The sequence below is a fragment of the Gymnogyps californianus genome, chromosome 14, assembly GCF_018139145.2.
Source record: "Gymnogyps californianus isolate 813 chromosome 14, ASM1813914v2, whole genome shotgun sequence".
Taxonomy (NCBI): Eukaryota; Metazoa; Chordata; class Aves; order Accipitriformes; family Cathartidae; genus Gymnogyps; species Gymnogyps californianus.
Genome location: NC_059484.1, coordinates 11,658,893 through 11,681,520, shown reverse-complemented (window position 1 = coordinate 11,681,520; position 22,628 = coordinate 11,658,893). Strand labels below are relative to the sequence as shown.

Here is a 22,628-nt window from a genome sequence, read left to right as displayed (position 1 = left end):
TGAAGTTAGACTAACTGCAGCTTAGAGAAGAGAATGAGTTTCCTCTGTTTGCCAGTGCTTTGAGAAGACGTGGCTAATCCTTGTTGGCTAATCCTCGTCCGCAGCAGGCAGAGTATCAGTGTAAGAGATCACAACAGATTGCAGTCACAACTGTGTAATTTCCACTAAGCTCAAACTATATAAAGTCTTCATCATAGTTGGATGGCAACATCTGGCATATTTTTGCTACAAACTTTGTGGTGCTATTTAGAGCAAATAAGGCAGAAGTGAAGATTGGTGGAATTTGCTGAGGTAAAATATTTTTATAAATAATAGTTTTGTCAGGTGTGTCATTTGCCAGTGCCAATCAGACTGCATTTGGGATTCTTGTACGGGATTCACTTTGGGAGAAAAATGCAGTTAAGCCAGCCCTTCTGGCACAGTGCTGTGTACTCTGCTGCATGGCTTTGGGGCTTTAAATAGTTGCACAGTGAGGATACTCATCCTGGTTATGTGCTGAAATGTGTATTTCACCCAGACACCTGTGCAGAGCATTAATAGAGGCTGAAAATAGCTGGTTTTGAGAAAGTTGTTCCTTTCTTCTCTTTTGGCCAAGTTTGACGTTTTCAAGCTTGTTTAACCACAAAGCCACAATAAAGTGTAGTAATATTGTCCAACATCCCTGTTCTGAAGTGTTGCACTGGAATGCTTTGTTATAATATGTTTCCATTTTAAAGAAGAAAAAGCTACCCTCCTACACATCAAAAGAAGCAAAGAGAATATTTACTGTTTGTTCTTAAACTTCCAGGAGACCGCAAATGTTTTTGTGACTAGGAGAAATCTTTTGAGAATATTATTTAATAATTTTGAAAACTAAAAAAGGGGAAAAGTCAGAGGTATTCTGGGAAGTGAGAAAAAGACATAAACTTGCGTCATCTTGCTTTTGCGGCTTGCTGAGTAGAGATGGCGTAGAGCATCAGGGCTCTTTTTTTGGAGCTTGCCGTGCGTTGGGGTGTTGAGGTGGTACAGCATGGGTGGTTAGGTTTGTATCAAGGAAATACCTGTTACCGGGTTTCCCTTGCGATGGTGCAACATTGTGCAAACACAAAGACATATGAGCCCTGAAGAGCTTGCAAGTCACTGGCAAGGACTGTTCGCTCCCTGATCTGATTGTGGAATCTGTTGTTGGGAAGCAAAGGCAATAAATGGGCTTGCAGTAGCAGATGGGGAGTACAAGGCTCTTGCAGTATATACAAAAATATGCTAGGGAGGAGGGGAAGGGAAGGAGTTAGGCTTACGTGTTACTAGTGAAACTGGTGACTGAACTGTGTTACGGGAAAACAGTGTTTTCCTGTGCCCCTGCGCTAAAATCAAAGGAGTTTGGGTTAACAGCAAAAATAGCACGATGAGTCTGAGTTGCTAATGGTCTTAGGTTTCGGTAAACGTACTGCAAGAAGATTAGATGTAGTTTGTCTAGGGAGATGTTGGGTGAAATTCCAGGAGCCTCTCAGTCAGATATCTAATGTTTTTTTGATTTCTTATCTGAACTGCTTGAAGTCCCTTTGGTCCTTAAAAATCCCACCTGCCATGTCAGGATTGTGGAAGATAGGAAGCTCAAAAATTACAAGGCTGTATCAAAGAGAAAGAAGTATCAGGGCTCTTCCCACATAGAGCTTCTGGAAGAGAAGGCAGGAACAACTATTATCTACAGATCATGAGGAGAATTCTGTCTTGTAATCGCCTCAGAAACACAGTCTTGAAGCTGCTTTCCTTTTTCTTAGTACATTCAGAGAGGAAACGCCTTAGAAAGCCAAGTAAACGGCTTCTGGAATATGCAGAAGAATATGATCACTTATTTGCACCCAAGAAAAAATCAAAGAAGGGCCAGGAGCAATTGCTAAAGGTGGGTGAAGGCTAATGTGCTCTTCATGATTACTACTCTGGGGCTCTGGTGCATTCTTGCTGGCTGAGTGTTCTTGCTGTGTGCAGTGCCATGCAGGATGAATGTTTTCACCAACGTGTTTCGCTATGCTAGGTGAATTCTGTGGTGAGGTCTGAATTTGAAGGAGGTCTTCCTGCACAATGCAGTCCTGACAGAAGTACCCAGCGGGGGCCGAGTCCTTTGGTTTCAACTCCGTCTTCAACCAAAGAGTCTCCTCCCATCCTTGAAGCAGAGTGCTCCTTCTCAGAACTAGGGTCCCATTCCACTGATCAACTTCTAGAAGGACCTTCAGATTTTCCAGAGCTGGTGCTGTCTTCCTCAGATGTTTCTGAAGTTTCTGCTTCTCCAGATGCAGAAGAGAGATTCCTGAAATCAGGTAGGTGGGAGGTTGTGTGATTCTGCTCCCATAAGTGACTGTGTCACAAGTTCAGTGGTAATTGTTGTTTCGGTCAGCGTGAAAAGGTTAGTAGCTGTTGATCTGTTAGTTTGGTTTTGCTTTGCTTCATTCAGCGACCATTACGGGTGCTGGAAAGGGAGAGAGGGCAGGTGCAGTGGGTGACCCAGTGAGCTGGATGATTACACTTATGCTGCTAGCTTTCTGTAGTGTGTGGTGGTTCTCCTTAGGTCCTGGCACAGAATACCCCTTTGTCCAAATGAAGAAAGTCACAACTCCTTCTCTGAGTCCTTGCCATATGTGCTTGCAAACAGTGGCATTTTGTTTAGCTTGAAGGTCTCTTGCTGCTGTTAAAACCCTTTGGATGAACATTTCTGTGCTGAGGTTGATAGGCAAAGTCTAATCTGCATAGCTCATGAGGTTACCTTTTGCTCTCCTAGTGAGCTCAGGGAATTGTAGCACAGAAATCCCTCTGGAAAAGCTTTTTTTTCTTAGAGGTTCTAAGCATCTGTAGAAATTGTTGGAGACTTGTACGAGCAGCAAGCCAGGGCCTTAGCTTTCAGTAAGGCACAGTATACAAAGAGCAAGTGCAGTCTGACAGGCTTTTCCCCTTTCCAACAGAGTCAGTATCAGGGTCTACTTTGCAGTATGTTCATTCTCTGGTGGCATCTAAAGACGTGTCCAGGGCTAAAGCTCTGGTGTACTGGCTGTACTGTCTTGGAGGGAACACTGTTCCTGTTCTAAAGGGCCCATGGTCAAAAAAATTAAACCAAGCAGACAGAGAGGTGCGGTCACTGGGAGGTCAGTTAGCCTGTTATGTTTGAGGGCAGAGGGATTGCCTTTGGGGGCTTGTGGGTGTCAGATGGAAATGGAAAGTTGGAGAGGATTAAAGGAGGAAAAACTGGGGATGTGAGCCTGAGGTTGGAGATGCAGGAGAACAGTACAGGGTGCAGCAGTGGGAGCAAACATCCAGTATGCAGAAGTTGCTTAGCTCTTCCCCCTCCTGAGAAAACTCACCTCTTGCTGAAGCACACAGAGCCCAAGCTATGGGCAGAGATTTGCCTTGAGAACGATGCCATCTTGTTCCTCCATTAGGTGTCTGATGCATGAGCAGTGCACGCAGAGGTGTGTGTCACAGAAAGGACACAGCCGAGGCTGATAAAGCAAGCAGATGAACAGAGTAGGATGGGTAGCAGGCTGTTTATGTGGAGTGTCTTGCACTCATAGCACCATCATTTCCTGGTCGTTCTAAGTTTATACTGTTGCCAAAATTAGTGTGGTCTAGCAACTTGTTACCTCCTGAGTGCCAGCAAAAAGCTTGAGTAGGAAATGGTGCGGGTTACAGCTAGTTTGTTTGGGGTGTCTTTTCCCAGGTAGTTTTAACCAGGAGCTGCCCTTTAGCCTGTTTACTATGTGCAGCATGAATGGTGATGTGAGTGGCGTGGGAGTGGAGGTGGGGCTGTGTTTGTCAGTGGTAGGACTGGCTTATGCCAGATCAAAGTGATTGGGAAATTATGATCTGAATTGTGCTGCCAGGATGTGTTACCTGCTGGCATTGACTTCATAGTCTCTCTTCTGTGGGTGGATTTTTATGTTACATATTGAGGTATGCCTGAAGGTCATGGCAGACTGAGGTCCATTTTTGTGGAAGTTGTATAGAAACAGGTAATTGGCATCTCTGCCCGAGGAGCTAATGATCCCAAAGACAGGGTGAAGCAGATTGTTTTGAACTGTTGGCTGATATTTGCTTAATGGTCTTAGTCTGAAGAGAAGAAAACCCCTGTTTATCTGATGTGAAGAGTTTCATTGCAGGAAACTTCGAAAGCAAGCGTCAAAGGAAGCCCACTAAAAAGCTCTTGGAATCCAATGATTTGGACACTGCCTTTATGCCAAAGAAGGAGGAGTGGACTCCCCCAAAGAAGGTACTTTCCTTCCAGCTCTTTTGAAAACCAGATAGAAAACGAGCCTAGACAGCAGACCCTGCTGAATGAGACACAGTGCAATGCGCTGTGGTTTTTTGTTGCTGTGGCCCAGGAGCAAAGGTCCACCCTTCCCAAAGGTGCTGGTTGCTGTGTTATGATGAAGAAATCTGCTGAATACAGATGTGTTCCCCACCCCTTCTCACTTGTAATGGGAATTGGGTAGTGTTGGCTGTAAAATCTCCTCTCTTCATTGATTTCTATGAAAAAGGAGTCATCTGGATGCTGGCTGGGAAGGTGTAAGCAGAAATGTTCTGCGCAGAGGCTTTCTGTCACTGTTATGTTGCAGTGTAGCTTGAGCTTGAACCTAAGGCTTTGTCCTTTTCCGTCAGGTTTCCTCTGAGCAGTGTTTGCTTTGTTACTTTCCCAAGTGAGCTGGTGAATGGTACGTAAGTGCAGAGCTTGTAGCAGGATGGAGGCTTGAGTTGTATCACATGTAGTATACAGTGCTTGGTGCAGATTTTTAAAGAAAATGCTGCTCTTCTCCACTAAATACTTGATATTCCGCAACATGGTTTGGAAAAAAGCAAATTGTAAAGAATTATTTCAGGTGGTGTACCTGCACAAGACTTGTTGTCAGTGTTTCTAAGGTTGATTAATAACAGTTTTCCTCCTTTCCTTTTTCTCTGTGTGGCGCAGTCTTAATACAGTTATCATGGTTGCAGTAATGCAGAGGCCAGTGTATTTCAGTCTTAAGCTCCATAAAAGTGTAAAGCCAGAAGAGAGTCTCTGTCCCCAGCAGCTTACAGGGTGTTAGCAGCCTTTTTGGCAGAGCTCAGGAAACAGCAGATGATGCTGTTGAGCACAAGGGACAGCAGACTCAGCATTCCTCCCTGCCCAGAGACTGACTTTTCCATGTGGGATATAGCACACACACAAAACAAAAGTAAAGTCTCTAATCACTGATGAATTCATGACCTGAACTGTAAGTTACATGTTGCAGTCGTTCGTAAAGGCTCTGAGTGGCTGAGGAACGTGCATCTCTGATTTGCATCTGGTGACTTGACTCTTGTGTATTTGTAGGGCACTGGCCCTTCGGAGAGCGACAGCTCTGAGCTCTACTCACCAGCCCACTTCTCGGACCTGGGAGAAGGTAAGTGGAGGCAGGGCTGTGGGGCTAGACTGTTGGTGACGTTTGGATCAGTGCCTGTGGATTTCTCTGTGTGTGTGTGTGTAAGGGCTTATGTGTCCTGGGCTCTCAGAGGGTGCTTGCCTCAGCTGAGGCAGTGGCAGAGGAAAAGGTACCGAGATTGTTTACCCAAGGTACTGTTATGTCTTTGATTTCCCTATGGAAAGTGGAGACGATAAGTTCCTATTTCCGTGAGAAAATGTTCACTTCTCATTCATAGTCTGGGTGCTTGAAGGAAACTTGTCAGCACAGGTCCTGTACCAATGCGCTGTCTTTTGCCTGATGACATGCTGTGACCAGGCTCAACAGTGGCTGCCCTGTCCCATGTACAGTTGTGCAGTTGCCTTGTACTCCCTCCCTGTCTGCCTTTGTATCACATTGGTATTGACATGAGGAAGTTTTTGTTGCAGTGCAGAGGGAGGAGGTAGTTATCAGCATTTGATTAGCAACGTAAGCTTTGTGTTGGTAGCATTTCTTCTTTTCTGCTGGGGGGCTGTCTCAGGAAAGCCAGTGATTTTGTTCAGCAGCCTAGCAAAAGAAGCTTAAACCAGTATGAATCAGTGGTCCTCTGATGGTTGCGGGACAGAGGGCAGACTGCCTGGAGGCTGGTATTGCCCCAGCCCTTATGCCCTCAAAGACAGTAGGACCCAGCCTGAAGCTCTGATAAAGGGTGTAGAACTTGTTGGTGGCACCTATAGCAAGGGAATTATTTCTGCATTTTCCTTGAGTGGTCTTTCTGTTGCATCCCAGCTTCTGAAAAGCTCTTGGAGAAGCAGCGGAAGCGGAAGAGACAGCGCCATCCCTCTGCTGCAATGCATTCCAAGAAGGAGAGAAATGAGGAGGGGCTGGGGGAGACCCCACACTCTGAGGTACTGTTGGGTCTTCCTACATGCTGTCATCCCTATAACCTGTCTGCTACTTCCTAGGGCACTTTGCAGAGCCTAGGCCAGGTCATCTTTGGCTGGCTGGCGTGTTAGTTGGGAGTTTGTCCCACTGATGTAGTTGCATGAGCTGGGGTTGAAGCTGAAGATACCAACTTGATTTAGTAGCTATTTTGTGATGACTGCTTAACTGGGGCTCAGTTTTTAAGCTGCTACTCAGCTAATTCTCCAGGAGAGAGGCTGTTCTGATCTGATGGAACCAGGTTTTGCCTGGCATCTTGCTTTGCACCTCAGAAGATCTAACTGCTGTAAAAGGTCTTCTCTGGTGGTGGTGGGAATCTTGCACTTTTACGCACGAGTATGAAGTACAAGCGCTAGACTGTGGACTTCAACCCCTTCTTCTACTTGCACCTGTGTGCCAGGGTGAGCTAAGAACCACATTGGAGGGGATGGGGGGGACTGTCTGTGACTGCTCACAGGAGCCTCTGATTACATTCTGCCATCCAGCAGAAAGGGATGATTGGGGCAACTCCCTTCTACTGCATCCCAGCAGAGTCGGCGTACAAATATCTCTGACAAGCCCATTTTGCCTTTTAGGAATGAGCCAGGTATCACCAAGTGTAGGGGAAGCAAGACTTTTCCTGGGAGAGGCGGGACACCTCTGGGCTTCTCACCATCACCTCTCACTTCCAGTGGCCCAGGTTCAGCAGCAGGCTGTTCTGTCAGGATAGTCAGTATGTATTTCAGGAGCCAATTATAGACATATATTGTTATATTTGTTGTTGTTATACAGCTTCCAGGAGAGCACAAACCTCACACTACTTTGAGCAGTGCCAGCCACCCTGCTGCTACTGCTTTTTGAAAAGAGCATTTCTGATGGGGGTGATAAAGTGGGGTAATACCCCTGGGCCATGCAAGCCTTCCTGTGATGGTGTTAGTGCTCTTTCTGAAGTGTGCTCATCTGGAATCATGTTTCAAAGAAGCCTGTACAAATATCTTTGCCAATGCTGGGGGGCAGTTAACACTGTCTGCTGTTAGGTACCCACTAAGATACTGGCTCAGCTCCGAGCCAGCAAATTCTCTATGAATTGTTTATAGGGAAGAAAAGAGGGGGCAATTCAGAGCAGCCAAGTAGCTAGGCCATGGCTCTGAATCCTGCACCCACCATTCACTGCAGAGGAAACCCAGGGAGTCTTAACTGCCTCCAGCCTTAGACATCTGTGTTGAGTACCTGAAGTTAGGTATGGTAAACCATGCCAAAAAAAAAAAAAGGCAATGATTGGCACCTTTTGCCAGCATCGGTTTCTTTGTGATTGTGTCTCTTGAGCTGCTGTGGTGAGAGTGTTCACCCCTTGGCTTAGGTGAGTGCACAGGTACTGGTGAGTATTGGGGTGCTGTGAAAGCAGTTAAGGAATTCGGACCACGCTGGTCCCTGAGTGACTTTCCACACACCAGGCAAGGAACTCCACTTTGTGCTGAATGGTGCTAGAAGAAATAGATGGTCTGATGATACAGCACAGTGAAGCCTTGGATCCAGCTGCTTTCAGAGGAAAAGGCGGCAGTGGAAAGCTTGTCTGCCTGGGCTGAACTAAGCAGTTTTCTCTGTCCTTGCCTGTCTGTGGAGCTAGGAGTGCAAGTTTACAGCATCAGGGCAGCAAGAGACTGAGAGAAGGGGATGGAAAATGCTGTTGAAATGGTTGTCAAGGTTGTGAGCCAAGGTCAGGCTGTGCCAAAGAACAGGCCAGGCTTTTGAGGATGTGCCAGATACAGCAGCAGAGATAGCTCTGAAAGAAGACCCAAGATGAGAGACCTGCCCTCTGTAGGAGGTATGTAGTTTTGCAATGCTCATGCTGGGTGGGGGAAGGAGGGGGAAGAGTGTGACAGGTTCTTTTGAGTGATGGCCTTGAATGGCGATCCCCTTCTCCCTGTTCACAAAGCACAAGTATCTGGCCTTGCCCATCCTGCCTAGCTCTGACATTCCCTTCCCTATGCCGTTCTGGGAGCATTGATTAAAATAAGGTGAAGATCCTCGTGTGTGAAACGTGCAGATTGGCCAGCTGTCTGTGGAACCAAATAGGAGGGGTTTAGGCTGAAAGAGCAGGGCTAGAGCATGCTGTGCCACACTAGGCAGTGTGGGCCCAGTTGTTAAGGTAGCATTGCTACTAGCAAATGCTTTCAGATCTGAAGAGGGAGTTGCTGGTTAATGTTACATGACTCCTAGATGCATTTTAGTCTCCCATTCCATTAACACGTGAAACATGGCCATCAGGGTTCAAACCAAAGAGTCCTAGCAGCCATGGTAGAAAGTGGCCAGAAGCATGGAAAGACAAACCAGTTCTAAATCCCTCATACCTCTGTCTGTAGCAAATCTGAGTATGTCCCCCCCCTTCCAAAACACTATCTTGAAACCTTAGCTACAGCAGGAAGCTAGTGCCACTGACCACAGGATGGGTGGTGCTTGTTTACCAGCACCCTGCCCCTCCTGACAGGGACCTCAGTGACCATGAGAGGGGCTGAGCTCACTTTGTGTCTGTAACACTGCGGCCGCAGCATAAGCAGAAGCTATAGCTGATGTTGTTTGCTCATACCAGCAGCTGATTAACCCTGCTCTTGTTCTTCGTTACAGTGACCCCTGCAACCCTGAGGTCACTGCTGAGCTGAGCAGAAGAGGGAGCACCTATGTAGGAATAGGAGGACCTGAGCTGTAACCAGTCCTCGGAGCACTGGTTGCTGGTGTGCTGCTCCTGGAGCATTCCAGGAGCCAAAGCGAGTGTTTGGGCCAGAGGGCTGCCTTGCAGCAGACTATATAATTCCTAGCAGAAATACAGCTGCAGGAGCAGAATTATCATCATAGCACTTAGCTTGAGAAGATGCTATTGCGTATAGAGGCAAAGGTGGCTGTTGTGTTCTTAGATGGTCTTTTTACCAATGCCGTAGAGACCTTTCCCTTCCCTCTGCCAGGGCTGTGTGGTAGGGTGGCAGCAGCTTATGTGCTCCTTATCAGTATTCCCACAGGCTGCATCGCTGCCAGCGAGATTGTAATGATAGTCTGTAAGGCTGTACACCATATGGTATATTGGACTGGCAGTAGCTTGTAGCTGGGACTTCGCTTTTTTTTTGTGCTCAATAAAGGCGATTTATACCATTCATCTTTGTATTGTGTGCTTTAATATACTGTCAGTGCACCTGTGCATCATTGCTCCACAGAGGTCACATGGCTTTAAAATGTCCACAAATAAAAGCATACTGCTACATGCAGGGAAAGGAAAAAAAGAAAAAAAAAAAAAAAGAGGGAAAAAAAAAAAAAGGCAAAGGAAGCATCATTATCTGACCAGAATACCAGCTCCAGGTTCTTCCAACTTTAAACTTTGGAGATCTTTATGTCCTTGTTTTGCCCAGACTAATAATGTGTTCAGAGGGCATTCAGTTCAGCTTACAAGCTTTAGTAGCACCACAACTCAGACTAATACTCTTCCATACAGAAAGTGGTGCAAAGCTTGCTCTCGTGATTGTTAGCTGGACACCTGGCACCAAGCAGGCTTGAAGGTATGAGAGTGATAGCGGCTGCTCCTGCCAGCAGTTTGAATTTCTCACAGTGTCTTTCAGGTGTCCAGTTTGTGTCTGGGCATACACCGGTTATGGCTTGGTGACCCAAGGAGGAACTGGCAGCTGCGCACTGAGGTCACTCAGCTAATTGCAGTGAGCTGGGATATTAAAAAATGGCAGAGTCCTTAAAATATTCTTGCTCAAAACACTTAGCTAAAGGCATCGCTTTGCAGCATTAATGGCCCTTAAGGTGTACCCACCCTAGAGTGGCAGCTGGGGCTGGCAAGAGCACTGAAGTGTTGCCTAGACTGTATCTGAGAGGCCTGGAAGCTGGCAGGATGGTGTTTCCACCTGCTCTTCGTTGCCTGTCCTGACAAAAGTGAAGGCAGTGCTGCCATGTGCAGCTCCAGGACAGCAGTATCTTGTGGTAGAAACAAGTATCTCTAAGATACCTGCTGCTCTCCTTTCCTCTAACAGTGTCTGGGCAAGGCACATGGACATGTCAGAAATTGTCCTTCCACCTTGGGAAGCCTTATGGCAGGATCCCTGTCTTGCCCCATGAGGGTGTGGGTGGGCCTTTATCATTTGAAACCCATCTTTTCAGCAGGATGCTCTTTCACCAGTTGATGTTATGGTCACCGTAAGATGTTACGGTCAGTGCTGTGATACTTGTACAGGACAGATGCTTATGAAAGACTCACTGCCCCAGGCAGGATGGTGGTGTAAATGCCCTGCTGCACTGTTTACTTTGGTGTTGGCCAGCTAGTTCATACTAACACAGGCCTTGAGTACCTATGTGCCTGTGTTTTACATGGGTTAGGACAAGCTGAGATGTGTGGGGAAAAGTCTGGCTCATTTGCTGGGTGACAACTGTAATAAAGGTCGTTTGAAATTTTTCATTTGCATTTCCAGTCCAAGCAGATGTCAGCACGCAGGATGCTTCAGACTATTCCAGCCTTACCTGATTTGTTTCTATGCAGGGCAATACCTTTCTTCCTCAGCCATGACTCTTTCCTCAGAGAGGGGTTATGCAAAGCAAAATAATTATGTCGAGTGTGTATTTTTTAATGATCTAGTAAACTAAGAGCGCTTTCCTTTCCTTTCTTGTAAGTTTTGGTGAAACTGTATGGGGGATGTTCTCTCCAGGGTGGGTAATGCACACAGACCAACTGCCAAACCTGTTATGTACTCAATGGCTGAATTTGTAGTTTACAAGTCAGGACAGGAACTTCTGACAGCCCTGATTATGAATTTCTTTTTAAAGGGGGAAACATCGGTTCACGGGACTGCTGCAAGCCCCAAAGAGGGTAATGAAGAGGGGTCAGAGAATGACCATGGAGTGCCTTCGTCCAAAAAGATGCAGGGAGAGCGTGGAGGAGGAGCAGCTCTCAAGGAGAATGTGTGTCAGGTAGTGTCCTTGAAGAAATCTCTTTGAAACTTTATCACTGTAAAGTGTTTTTGTGCAAGTTCTGGGACATGCTAGTGCCCCAGATAAGCCCAGGTAGCCTCAAGGTGCTTATGTAGAATTAACCAGCTTTTTGTGCTCTGAATTGAGCCTTTCCTCTGTGATTGCCTCTCCTCTTGCTAAAGTTCACAGATGTTAGGGAGACGTGACCAATGTAGGATTCATTTTAGCCGATGCATGGTAGCAGGGACTGGATGGCAAATGGCAGTGGTGATGCAAAAACCACCTGAATTAACTGACACAAGGAAAAATTCGCATTTTTCTGCAGGGGTCTCCGCTGGCAGTGCTGGCCAGCACGTGGATTGTTGCTCTCTGAGATGAGTTGGGGAAGGAGGTTGCTCAGAGCTGACATTGTGCTTCCTTCCCCGCAGATCTGCGAGAAGCCAGGGGAGTTGTTGCTGTGTGAGGCGCAGTGCTGTGGTGCTTTCCATCTGCAGTGCCTTGGGCTCTCTGAGATGCCAAAGGGCAAATTCATCTGCAATGAGTGTTCCACAGGTACGGAAGCTTTTGTGAGCACAGAAGGACAGGGTGCTTGCTGCGTGCTTATTTGGTGCTTCCTTTGCTGGAGTGATGTGCCTGCAGTAGGGCCCCTAACTAGCTCTCAGTCCTCTGATTATTGGTTTGATGTTTGATAATGACTTTCTAATTAACTGGTCTTACTGTTGATTCAGGCATATGGGATACGAAGAAGTGAACGTCCAGGATCTGGTGGGAAAGAGAAGGGGAAATTCTTATCTGGGACTAGGGAGAGAGAGCTGGTGGGGAGGATGAGGCTGAAGTGGGCTGGAAAAGGGGGAAATGTCTAAGTAAGGTTGTCGATTTTTGTTTTTCTTCTTGTTTTTCCCTGGCCTGAAATCACAGCTATAATAATTTTTTTTTGATCTGGAATTTTATTGCAGCTGCAGGCAAAAACAGCCTGCTGCAGAGACCTGTACTTTGGGATGGGTACAGCGGGTTGGGAAGTTGTGCTGTGCTAATACGCAGCCTGGTGGAAGTGTCAGGTCTTCATTTAGCTCTTCTGTGTGACTGGTGTTACGTCTGTTGCTCTTTCTCTAGGGGTCCATACCTGCTTTGTGTGCAAGAGCTGCGGGGAAGATGTAAAACGGTGCTTGCTGCCCCTCTGTGGGAAGTATTACCATGAAGCGTGCATACAAAAGTATCCGCCCACGGTCATGCAGAACAAGGGCTTCCGATGCTCCCTGCACATATGCATGACTTGTCATGCTGCTAACCCAGCAAACATCTCTGCATCTAAAGGTACTGAAATCTTCTAGGGTGGTCTAGGGGATGCAGTTAGAAGCTTTTTCTTTGTTTCGTGTCCACTGTGCAGTTACCTGGTCCACTAGTTCTTCGTGCTGATTTTCTGTTCTTGCCACAGTGCTTGCTCTGGCGTTTGCTGAGGAATAGCTTCTCTCAGGGGAGCGGAAGGGGTGGTGTCGGTATGCGAGGTTGCTGCTCATCAGCACTCCTGATGGTCAGACATGGCAACTGAAACGTTCTCGTCTGTCCAGGCGCTTGGATGCTTGCACGTCCAGCGATGCCAGATGCCTCTCTGGGTTTTTGAATAAGTCTCTGGAGCTGTACAGACACTCTCATGTTTCTCCTACGTACTTTTCACTGTGCCAGTGCTGCAGATGGTGCCTGCTTAGCAGCACTGGCTGTCAAGGCAATGGCATAGAGAGCAGCATAGTAAAAACTATGATACTGTTCTAGTTCTCCTTTTTTATAATGCAGACTCGCCTTGTAGTAGTGACACCCTTGGGCTAAGCTTCTCAGGCAAACATTTGTTTGAGCTGTTTGCAGCAATACCTTGACCTTTATCTCACATGACTAAACTTAAAACTTTTATGCGATTGCCTTGTATATTCGCTTCTAAAGCTGCCTTTCTTTAAATCCTTGGTATCTAAAGATGAGTAGCAATAAGACCAGCTCTATTTTTATTTTCAGGATCTGTGTTAAAGTTGTCTTTTTTTTTCTCACATATCAGTATTTGGTGTAGAAGACAACACTAAGGCCTGAAGCCCACAGCTGACCACTTCCCCACTGAACATTTGCATTGTGTTCCTCTGGCTGCTACTTCTTGGTGGTCAGATTTACCCCTTTCCTCTCACCTCTTCTCCCTGTTTATAGTCTCCTGTGAGGAACTGAAAACAGGCTCTCAAAAACCTAGATAAATTAGGCCTGTAGGCAATTCTGAGTTCTCCGTTCTGGAATTTCAGGGTAAAATCTGATAAAGTGGAGAGGCAAGTGCCGATGTTTTCAGAAGCTACACGGATTGGTTTCATTATGTGCAGCTAAGCACTTGGAACACCCCCTCTGTAATTACTGTCTGAGCTGATTTACTAATTATTTGTGTATGATAGGAAGCAGTCCCAGTCTGTGAACTCTTGAACTGTTTCTGCACAGCATGCAGGAGGTTTTTCACTTCTAAGTAATACAATTTTATATATGTTATATACAAATATATATTAAAGCTATTTATAATTTTAGATATATTTTGTTATATTAATTTTATAGGAATCTTGTGAGTCTGTCATGGACAGTCTATAAAAATTAAAGGTCAGTTTCCTTTTCCAAAGATCACCTATGGTTGCTCGTTTTGAGCTTAGGTATCAATAGAGGCTAGTTCTGGCAGGAAACAAAAATCGTCCTCCTTTAGAGGTTCAGTGTGTTCCCGACATGTTCTGGTGCTAGGTCGCTTGATGCGCTGCGTGCGGTGTCCAGTTGCGTACCACTCCAACGACTTCTGCCTCGCTGCTGGGTCTGTGGTCCTCGCCTCCAACAGCATCATCTGCCCCAATCACTTCACTGCACGGAGGGGCTGCCGCAACCATGAGCACGTCAACGTCAGCTGGTGCTTTGTCTGCTCAGAAGGTGAGACGGTCTGCGCTGGGTCCCCTGTCACCAAGGAATGCCCTGACAAGAAGTCATTAGAGCAGGCAGAAGCTTTGCTCATCCAGAGTGTGCCAGTGAGAACTGCAGAGAACAGATTGCCTTCCTGTCCATCCCCATTTAAGTCCAAATTCAGGCTAGGACTTTTTCTGGATCCTTAGAAGGGTTCTTTTTGCAGCATGAGTAAAGCACAATTTTTGAAAAGTGTTTGCAGAAGAGCATTGTGCCCTTTTCTCAGCTATGTCTGTCTGGAAGTGTGGAGTGCAGGGCTTCTGCACAGTGACTGATAAATTCCTCCTCCTTTTCTTTGCAGGGGGCAGCCTTTTATGCTGTGAGTCGTGCCCGGCTGCGTTTCACCGTGAGTGTCTAAACATTGAGATGCCAGAGGGAAGCTGGTATTGTAATGATTGCAAGGCAGGCAAAAAGCCACACTACAAGGAAGTAGTCTGGGTGAAAGTTGGGCGCTACAGGTAGGTGAAGGTAGAACAGACTTGTCCCCATCACTTCTTCGTGCAGTGCTCATGGTGATTGAGGTGAGAAGCTGCTCCTCTCTGCAGGGTACAGTGCAGCAGCCTCTGGCTTTTTTGCATGTATGTAGTGGCTGGTAAAATGCGTACTTTCGTCCTCCAGTAGCCTCTTGTCTCCTCACCAGCCTTGCTGAGAGCCCTCACACACTTTTTCCCCATGTCTCCATGCAGTAGCGTACTTCTGAGGTGGTTGGAAGTGGGGAAGCCAGAGGTTTCATCTGCCCTTCCCTGTGTTGCAGGTGGTGGCCAGCTGAGATTTGCCATCCTAGGACAATTCCTGTCAACATCCAGAAAATGAAACATGACATCGGTGAGTTCCCTGTGCTGTTCTTCGGCTCCAAGGATTACCTGTGGACACACCAGGCCCGTGTGTTCCCTTACATGGAAGGTGATGTCAGCAGCAAAGACAAGATGGGGAAGGGCGTGGATGGCATATACAAGAAAGGTAACTTGTCTTCATCCAGGGAGGTACATGTTCTTTTTCTCTTCATTCCCATTTGGAGAAGTGGCATTCTTGTAACAGAGAAAAATGTCTTCTTAGAGCTGAAGTGAAATTAAATTTGTAGAATGAGCTGCTGCTTATCTATCATCTAGCACACTCAGAATGTTTGTTGGTCTGACTCCCAGAAAAGGGAGAAGGGTGTGCAGATCTTGAATGCGTCTCCAGCTCTGACATAGCCACTCTGAATCCGAGTGAGCTGCTGCTTTGTCAGCTTCCCTGTGTCTAATACAGTCATTATCTGTGTATAAAAATGCAGTTGAGAGATGTGAATGCAGCTGCCTGACAGCTCTGCCCAAAAGCAGGCACAGCTAGCTGACAATTTGGATGCTTCGTCACCCACGGGCAGGTCCCTTACTGTAACTTCTGTGACTGCCCTACTGCATTGGCCTTTTCTTCAACCGCCTCCGGTGAACCTCTGCCTCTGAAGTACGCAGCGAGGGAGGCTTGCTTGTGGAGATGTGAGCACTGGGTGGACACTGGCAGCCCAGCTCCGTGTGAGCAGAGGGAGTTCCTCGTAACACAGCCTGTTCTCTCACTTAGCTCTTCAGGAAGCTGCAGTAAGATTTGAAGAGTTGAAGGCACAGAAAGAACTGAGACAGCTTCAGGAAGACAAAAAGAACGACAAGAAACCTCCTCCCTACAAACACATCAAGGTGAGGGCAAGTGGGGGGGGACAGGTGTGGAAGAGAAGTCTTGAGCTGTCAGTGCAGGTGATTTACAGGTATACAGAAACATTTCTACTATTTGGGTGTTGGGCTGCATTTGAAGGTTACTTTGGTCCTCTTGGCATCTTCAGTCATCCTCCACAGAGAGGATTCATGTATGCGCAGACCTGTATGGAAGCTGGACACCAGTAATAGAGGTACTCAATTTACTGGAACAGATGTGGACATCCCTGTTCTGTTCCATGTCACTTGTGGTCTGAAGGAAGTGTCTCTCTACCTTGGGAACTTTGGGAAGAGTGCTAGTACTACGCAATATGCTCAGGTACTGTGTGCTACTGATGGCAAGGTGGGCATCCCAGGTGCTGCAAGACAGGAGATGGTCAGGGTGCAGTAGAGCAGAGCTGCGCGGAGGATGGTAACCCACAGTATCTTGTTTCGTCTCTGCTATTGTTTTATATCTCTTTCTGTATCAGTTGGTGACTGAACAGAAATACTAAAGCAAATGTATGTGTTGGAATATCAGCCCTTTTGCTGAGTTTTGGGGAACTCTTCATGTTTAGGGCTGTATTTTGAAGTAGAATTGGAGCAGCAATAGAAGTCCTACAGGATGGAGGTGACTTGAGAGGAGAGCTGGGGCCAGGTGGGTGCATGTGCTTGAGATGTGGGTCCAAACTGATCAGAAACCCAGTGACTCGGGGACTGTGTTCTTTTTTCATTGCCTCTGGCTGCTCCTTCCCTTTTTTGTGTGGCAAACTATGAAAGCTTAACTGGTTGCTGGCACTTTTTTTTTCTAGCTAGGATTTCTAGGCAGGCAGGTATATCCTGCATGAGTTACTGTACAGTGAAAAGAACACAACTGAATGCTGTGGCAGCAGTATGGGCCAGGCAGCTTCAGTGGAGGAAATACAGCTTCTCATTTTTAAGCCTGTCTCTGGCCACAACATGAAGGAACTTGGCAAGCAGTTTGCAGCCTTTGAAATACCCTTTTAATATAAATGATAATGGTCATGGTCATTAGCCATGGTAGCTCTTCTGAGGTCTGGGTGGAAGCTGTTTGTGAAAGCAAAGCAGTTTGCAGGAGCATACGGTGAACTGGAGAAGGCTTCAGGGTGGCGTGGCCGAAGCTGGCTGTGTCCGCTCCCGTCTTGGCCTTCTAAGGAGATCAGCACCTCGGGGTCCATCCCAAGGAGCGCTGACACGAGAGGCTACTGCAAAATACACTTGGGATCCTTCATCACATCAGGGTTCTGGGTAGTCCAAGCATTGCCCTGTTTTGGAGCTGGTTTTGTACCAGCAGTGCCTCGGAGAGTAGGGCAGGCCTGCTGGGCATGTGTACGTGCCGAGAGGAGCACCATGCTCAGACACCGTGGTCGCATGGGGTGGTAGTGCCAGAGCCAGCAAGGACACCTCTGTCTGCCCAGTGGTGGACGGTCCTAGTCCTGTGAGTCTCGTCAGTCTTAATGAGGTGATGAGCTAACAGTCTGAGTAAGAGATGGGAAGCAGCAGAGAACATGAGTGACAAGGAAGGTCAGAGGTGGGAGGCAGTACTAGGAGGAAGGGGAGACTGTGTTGAAGAGATTAATCCGGGGTTTCTGCAGGATTTGCTTTTGAACAAAGGAGGAGGATCCTTTGTTAGGCTAGGTCAGCCTCAGGCAGGCTGCCAGCGCGGAAACTTTGCTCAGTGGGTGGGACTAGATAAATTGTGTGGGGGCTGGAATAGTTTTGCTAAATGATCCCCTCCTTTCATGTTCTGGGAGAGGAAAGGGAGCTGACAGTATTGCTCACCCAGGCAAAGAACAGCAAGGAGCTTTTCTTCAGTGTGTCTCTCAAAAGTCCTGACTCTCTGTTGCCTGCCTTTCAGCGTTTGCTGCCTTTAACCAAAACCAAAGGACCCTGCTCATGCCACAGACATGCCCGTCGCTTCTCCACCTGGTGCTGCGCTCTGCTTCCTTCTGGAGCGGTTTTTAGAGAGCTCCTTGGCTTAACTCTGAGCTCCTCTTTGGGCCTTCCAACCCCAGCCTTGTCTGGTTTTTCTTTCATTTAGATCTGCAGGACGGTTGGGTAGGGAGCGAACTGCTTGTGGCCTGGTGCATAGGTAGGCCCTCTGTACTCTGTCACAGGCGTGCTCGCCTGGTTCTCATAGTGACAGCTGAGAGCACAAACCAGCTTGAAGGTAACAGATTCAAAAAACAGGGCTGTAAGCAAAAGGACCTGACACTCAGAGACTGAAGAAGGTGCTGTTTCACACAGAAAATGGTTTGGTGTTGGTCACAGGTATGGTGCGCACCCAACGAGAGCGCTGGGCCACCTGGGCTGAATGTAGGCACAGTGGTGATGGGAGAGGGACACTTGGCAGCCTCTCCCCGCTCCCGGGTCACAGAATACACACTGCACCCGGTGATGCTAATGGGGTACCTGCATCCTCCTTAGCTCTTCCCTCTAACTGTGTACCTCTTGAAGTAGCGTGCCTAGAAATACATATGTGCCTGTACTTGTGTCCTTCTGCCCCTCGCTATAACTAACTCACACTTCAGCCTGTCAGCTTGTAGGCAAGGGTTGAGTATAGAAGTGACTATCAGGATAACCTGTTGTTCTTAAGAGCTAACGTCCTTTGTGTGCGTTCAAGGTGAACCGGCCAGTGGGTAAGGTGCAGATCTTCACTGCAGACCTGTCCGAGATACCACGTTGCAACTGCAAACCAACAGATGAAAACCCATGCGGCCTGGACTCGGAATGCATCAATCGCATGTTGCTCTATGAATGCCACCCCATGGTCTGCCCTGCTGGGGAGCGCTGCCAGAACCAGTGCTTCTCCAAGCGGCAGTATCCCGAGGTACAAATTTTCCGCACGCTGGCACGAGGCTGGGGCTTGCAAGCCAAAACAGACATCAGAAAGGTACATATTTTGTTTCTGCATGTAATTTTCTCTTGCCACTTCTCTCTTGCTCAGTGTTGGTTTCAATAGATTTGAAAAATTACTAACTTCCATAATTTGAAGAAGACTTCTTGCCATAGAATGCCATTTAGGAAAGAAATGGATGATCTTAACTTTTCCAGTCTTGACAAGAATGTTTTGGCTCAGCTAACCAAGAAAATGGTTTGCATGTTGATGTCCTACAGGGTAAGAAAGATGATTGCTCGATCTGTCTGCTTGTATGGACGATGGGCTTTATGAGTACACCAGAACACTGACCTGAAGATGGTGCTCAGGATTTCCAGATGGGGAACAGTGATTATACCTCCCCGCCATTCTTGAATAGCCAGGCTTTTCCAGCATGAGAATCTTGTATCAGAAACTGAAACCAGGGCTTGGCTCTTACAAAAGGGTAATGTCTTGGAGATGGCTATTATTATTGCTGAAACTGGTATCTCCAGCTGAAAGACTTGTATATATTTTTTTAAATCCAGAGAATAGTAGTTCTGTGGACACACATCTGTGCTGAATGAAGAAGGAAGAATGTTAAAGTGAAGAGAACCCCATAGCTAAAAAAGGGTGAAGTGAAACAGAGGGCAATTAGCATAGTAGGAGAAGAATGTCTGAAAAAGGAGTAGGGACAACATGCTGTGGGGGAGGGCTTGATAACAGAAGGAAAAAAGTGAGTCTATCCTCTTCAGGCTTTGCTGCCTGCTGTGATATAGGTTAAAGGATCTCTCTGCCATTCCATGGGCCTGTTACATTTCACTTTCAGCAGGTAGTCTGGAAACAGCAAAACTCAGTTATTTAATGGAGGCATCTATTGGCCCCAGTGGAGCAGAGCTGGGGTTCCCTTTTACGGTTGAAGTACGGTCTCTGCAGTACTTCGCTACAGGGGAACTCCACAGATTCACTGCAGGAGCAGGTGCCCTAGGTGCCTCATGCTGCTTGGTGTGGTTGGTCCCCAAAGGGATATTGTTTCCAGCTGGAATGCAGTTACGCACTGCTTTGAGCTTTGCAGCAAAGAGCTGTTCTTGTGGTTTACTTTTATGCTATCCCTGAATGTTAATTCTTTCTGTAGCACAAAGAATAATCCGATGGCTGTAGTTGCTTTATTTAGTTTATTTCAAGTTATTTGTTGAGTGTGTGAAATGGATGTATGATTCAGGGCTCTTGGTGAAGATTATAGGTCAAACTGGCGGCAAAGCACAGAGGAAGATTTTTATGAAATGGTTTCCACAAAGGAAACAGGAACTAAGTTTTAGCACAAAGGTGGATGTCCTTCCATCCTGGAGGGAATTTGTCTCGTCTTATCAGCTTGTTTTCTCTCTGGCAGGGCGAATTTGTTAATGAGTACGTTGGGGAGCTAATTGATGAAGAGGAGTGCCGAGCCCGAATCCGCTATGCTCAGGAGCACGACATCACCAATTTCTACATGTTGACACTGGATAAGGTATGTGGAAGGAATTTCTCTTGCCAGCATCCTAGACAGAAGTAAAATGATTGCATGGAAGGCATGATAGTGGTCTTCTCCAGCAAGTAAAAAGGTGCTAGGAGTTGCTGATGAGCTGGTCTACCTTTCCACTGAAGAAAAGACCAAACGAATGGACTTAACATGCAGTAGAGAAGCTTCAGGTTGGATATTAGGATTAGGACGAAAGTCTGAACCGACTTCTTTGGAGTTTATTCAGAAGAGGTGAGGCAGTTGTCTGAGGGCAATTGTCTGAGGATCATAGATCCTGCTTCAGCATAACAGAGTGAATACGGTAACCTTGGGATCCTTCCAGCAGCTGAACCGTGGAGAGTCCAGAACTGGGCTGGTGTGTGCCAGAGAAGGCATTGGCCGTCAGATGTACAAGTATCAGGCGCAGTAAGACCTTCATCTAAGTTCAGATCCCAGGTCTTGCTGATCTAAGTAGAGGGGTGGAGTTTGTTACAACCACAGACTCCTCAGTGGGTCTTGGAGGCCAGGTTGTTGGTATGAGCTCCTGGCTTTCAGAGGTAAGTAGTTTAGTCAGCTGCTTTCCACACTTTGTCACTCAACCTTGGAAAGATTAGAAGGAAACCATGAAAGCAGGCATGGGAAGAAGCTGTTGAGTGTGGAACAGGATAACAATGTGACTGGTTTCTGGCTCTTCCCTCTTCTTGCTGGAAATTCACACTGACCCTATCTTGTTCTCCTTGTCTGGCTGATAGGTGGGAGCAGGGGCAAAACCAAGTGTTAATATCTCATTATTACAAAACCAAATCTCAGTTGCAGCTGCCCTCTCCTTTCCAACGCGGTCTAACAAATGGTAGTGTGCTGTACAGAAGCGTACCTCACAGGTTACATACTGTTCCTGTTTTCCTTCTATACATTGATGTACAAGAAATAGGAACTGGTATTTTGCTGTTAAGCAGAAGTCAGGGTCTGGAACCGCAAGTGCTGCCTTGGAAGTGTGCTGGTGTAGTGTTTAGCCAGTACTGACACCGCAGGGAGAGCTAACTTCCCAGAAAGCAGCGGTAGCACTTTCCTGGCTGTTCGGGAGCCCGTGTGTCTTTGAAGAGGAGGATGATGTTGTGCAGGAAACTGTATTGCTGTATGATCTGCCAGCCCCGACCAGAGACATCAGTGTGTGGAAACTCGTTGGGTGTCTGTCGATTGTCCAGGCAACACAGCGACACCTGTCCCTTACGCTCAGTTAAAACACGTGTACGAACTCAGGTGCTTTGCAAGTGTGATAAGATGCCTCCGGTGTCATACTTTTCACTACTGATTAATGCTTTCCTGGTATACTGGTACCTGTGCTGCAATGGCTTGAGCAGGAAATGACAGTTTATTAAATGTGTTTTTCTGGGTTTTTTTTGCAATTCCAGGATCGAATCATTGATGCTGGGCCAAAGGGCAATTACGCTCGGTTCATGAACCATTGCTGCCAGCCAAACTGTGAGACTCAGAAATGGTGTGTGAATGGTGATACTCGGGTCGGTCTCTTCGCAATTGTAAATATCAAAGCTGGTAAGGAACCCCGCTCTGTCAGTACCTGCAGTTAAAAGCACGGGAGTGTTTCTGTAAGGAAAGGGGAGGGTTTGTAGCTCCTTGGGATACTTAATTTTTGTCTTCACGTAGGCAGTCATGAGACTTAACACCAGCACTGACATAATGAAACACATGGTATAAATGGAGGGTCGTAGTTCTAATTTACATGGTCAAGAAATGGAACTAAGCATGCTACAGTGTGGGGTTCAATGCCCTTTTTGGCTGTAGTATATGGTAGGAGTGTGGGGTTGCACTGAATTTTCAATCCACACAGATCCATTGGGAGATTAATAGTTGGTATCCTTGTGTAGTTGTGACAGTCATTTGTGTCATTATATTTCAAAAGTGCTTTTTACTTCAGCACTAAGACATTCTGCTCCATAGTTCATTACAACTTGCTTGGTTTTCGTCTGCTTTTGTGCCAGGGACTGAGCTGACTTTCAACTACAACCTGGAGTGTTTGGGAAATGGAAAGACCGTTTGTAAATGTGGTGCCCCAAATTGCAGTGGCTTCCTAGGAGTACGGCCAAAGGTATGATGCCTCCTTTAAGCTTTTGTTCTTCCAAATTACCTCTTTGCTTAGATGTGTATCATTTGTTGCTGAGATCTCAGGAAGCGTAATCAGGTTTCAGTGTGGCCATGAAAACACTGCTTGAAATGAGTTGAATATTCAGGTTTTCATTCTGAGAGCACGGATCTTAGACCTGAATTATTAGAGTTGTTATAATGACAGGAAATTATATTTTACAACAAAAGAGTAAATTAAAGAATTGTTCAGAATTTTCTGCTTACTA

At 46.7% G+C, this 22,628-nt stretch overlaps 1 protein-coding gene across 1 annotated transcript in view; it reads left to right on the top strand.

The window, feature by feature from the left end:
• NSD1 (nuclear receptor binding SET domain protein 1) overlaps positions 1-22,628 on the top strand; it is a 66,047-nt gene that overhangs the window by 27,056 nt on the left and 16,363 nt on the right. Inside the window, 16 exon segments of the mRNA XM_050905389.1 lie at positions 1,761-1,882; positions 2,015-2,297; positions 4,128-4,237; positions 5,318-5,387; positions 6,174-6,292; positions 11,115-11,258; positions 11,687-11,810; positions 12,372-12,572; positions 14,010-14,189; positions 14,521-14,677; positions 14,974-15,179; positions 15,777-15,889; positions 18,528-18,797; positions 20,152-20,268; positions 21,672-21,813; positions 22,260-22,366. Of these exon segments, the coding sequence (XP_050761346.1) occupies positions 1,761-1,882; positions 2,015-2,297; positions 4,128-4,237; positions 5,318-5,387; positions 6,174-6,292; positions 11,115-11,258; positions 11,687-11,810; positions 12,372-12,572; positions 14,010-14,189; positions 14,521-14,677; positions 14,974-15,179; positions 15,777-15,889; positions 18,528-18,797; positions 20,152-20,268; positions 21,672-21,813; positions 22,260-22,366 (2,465 nt within the window).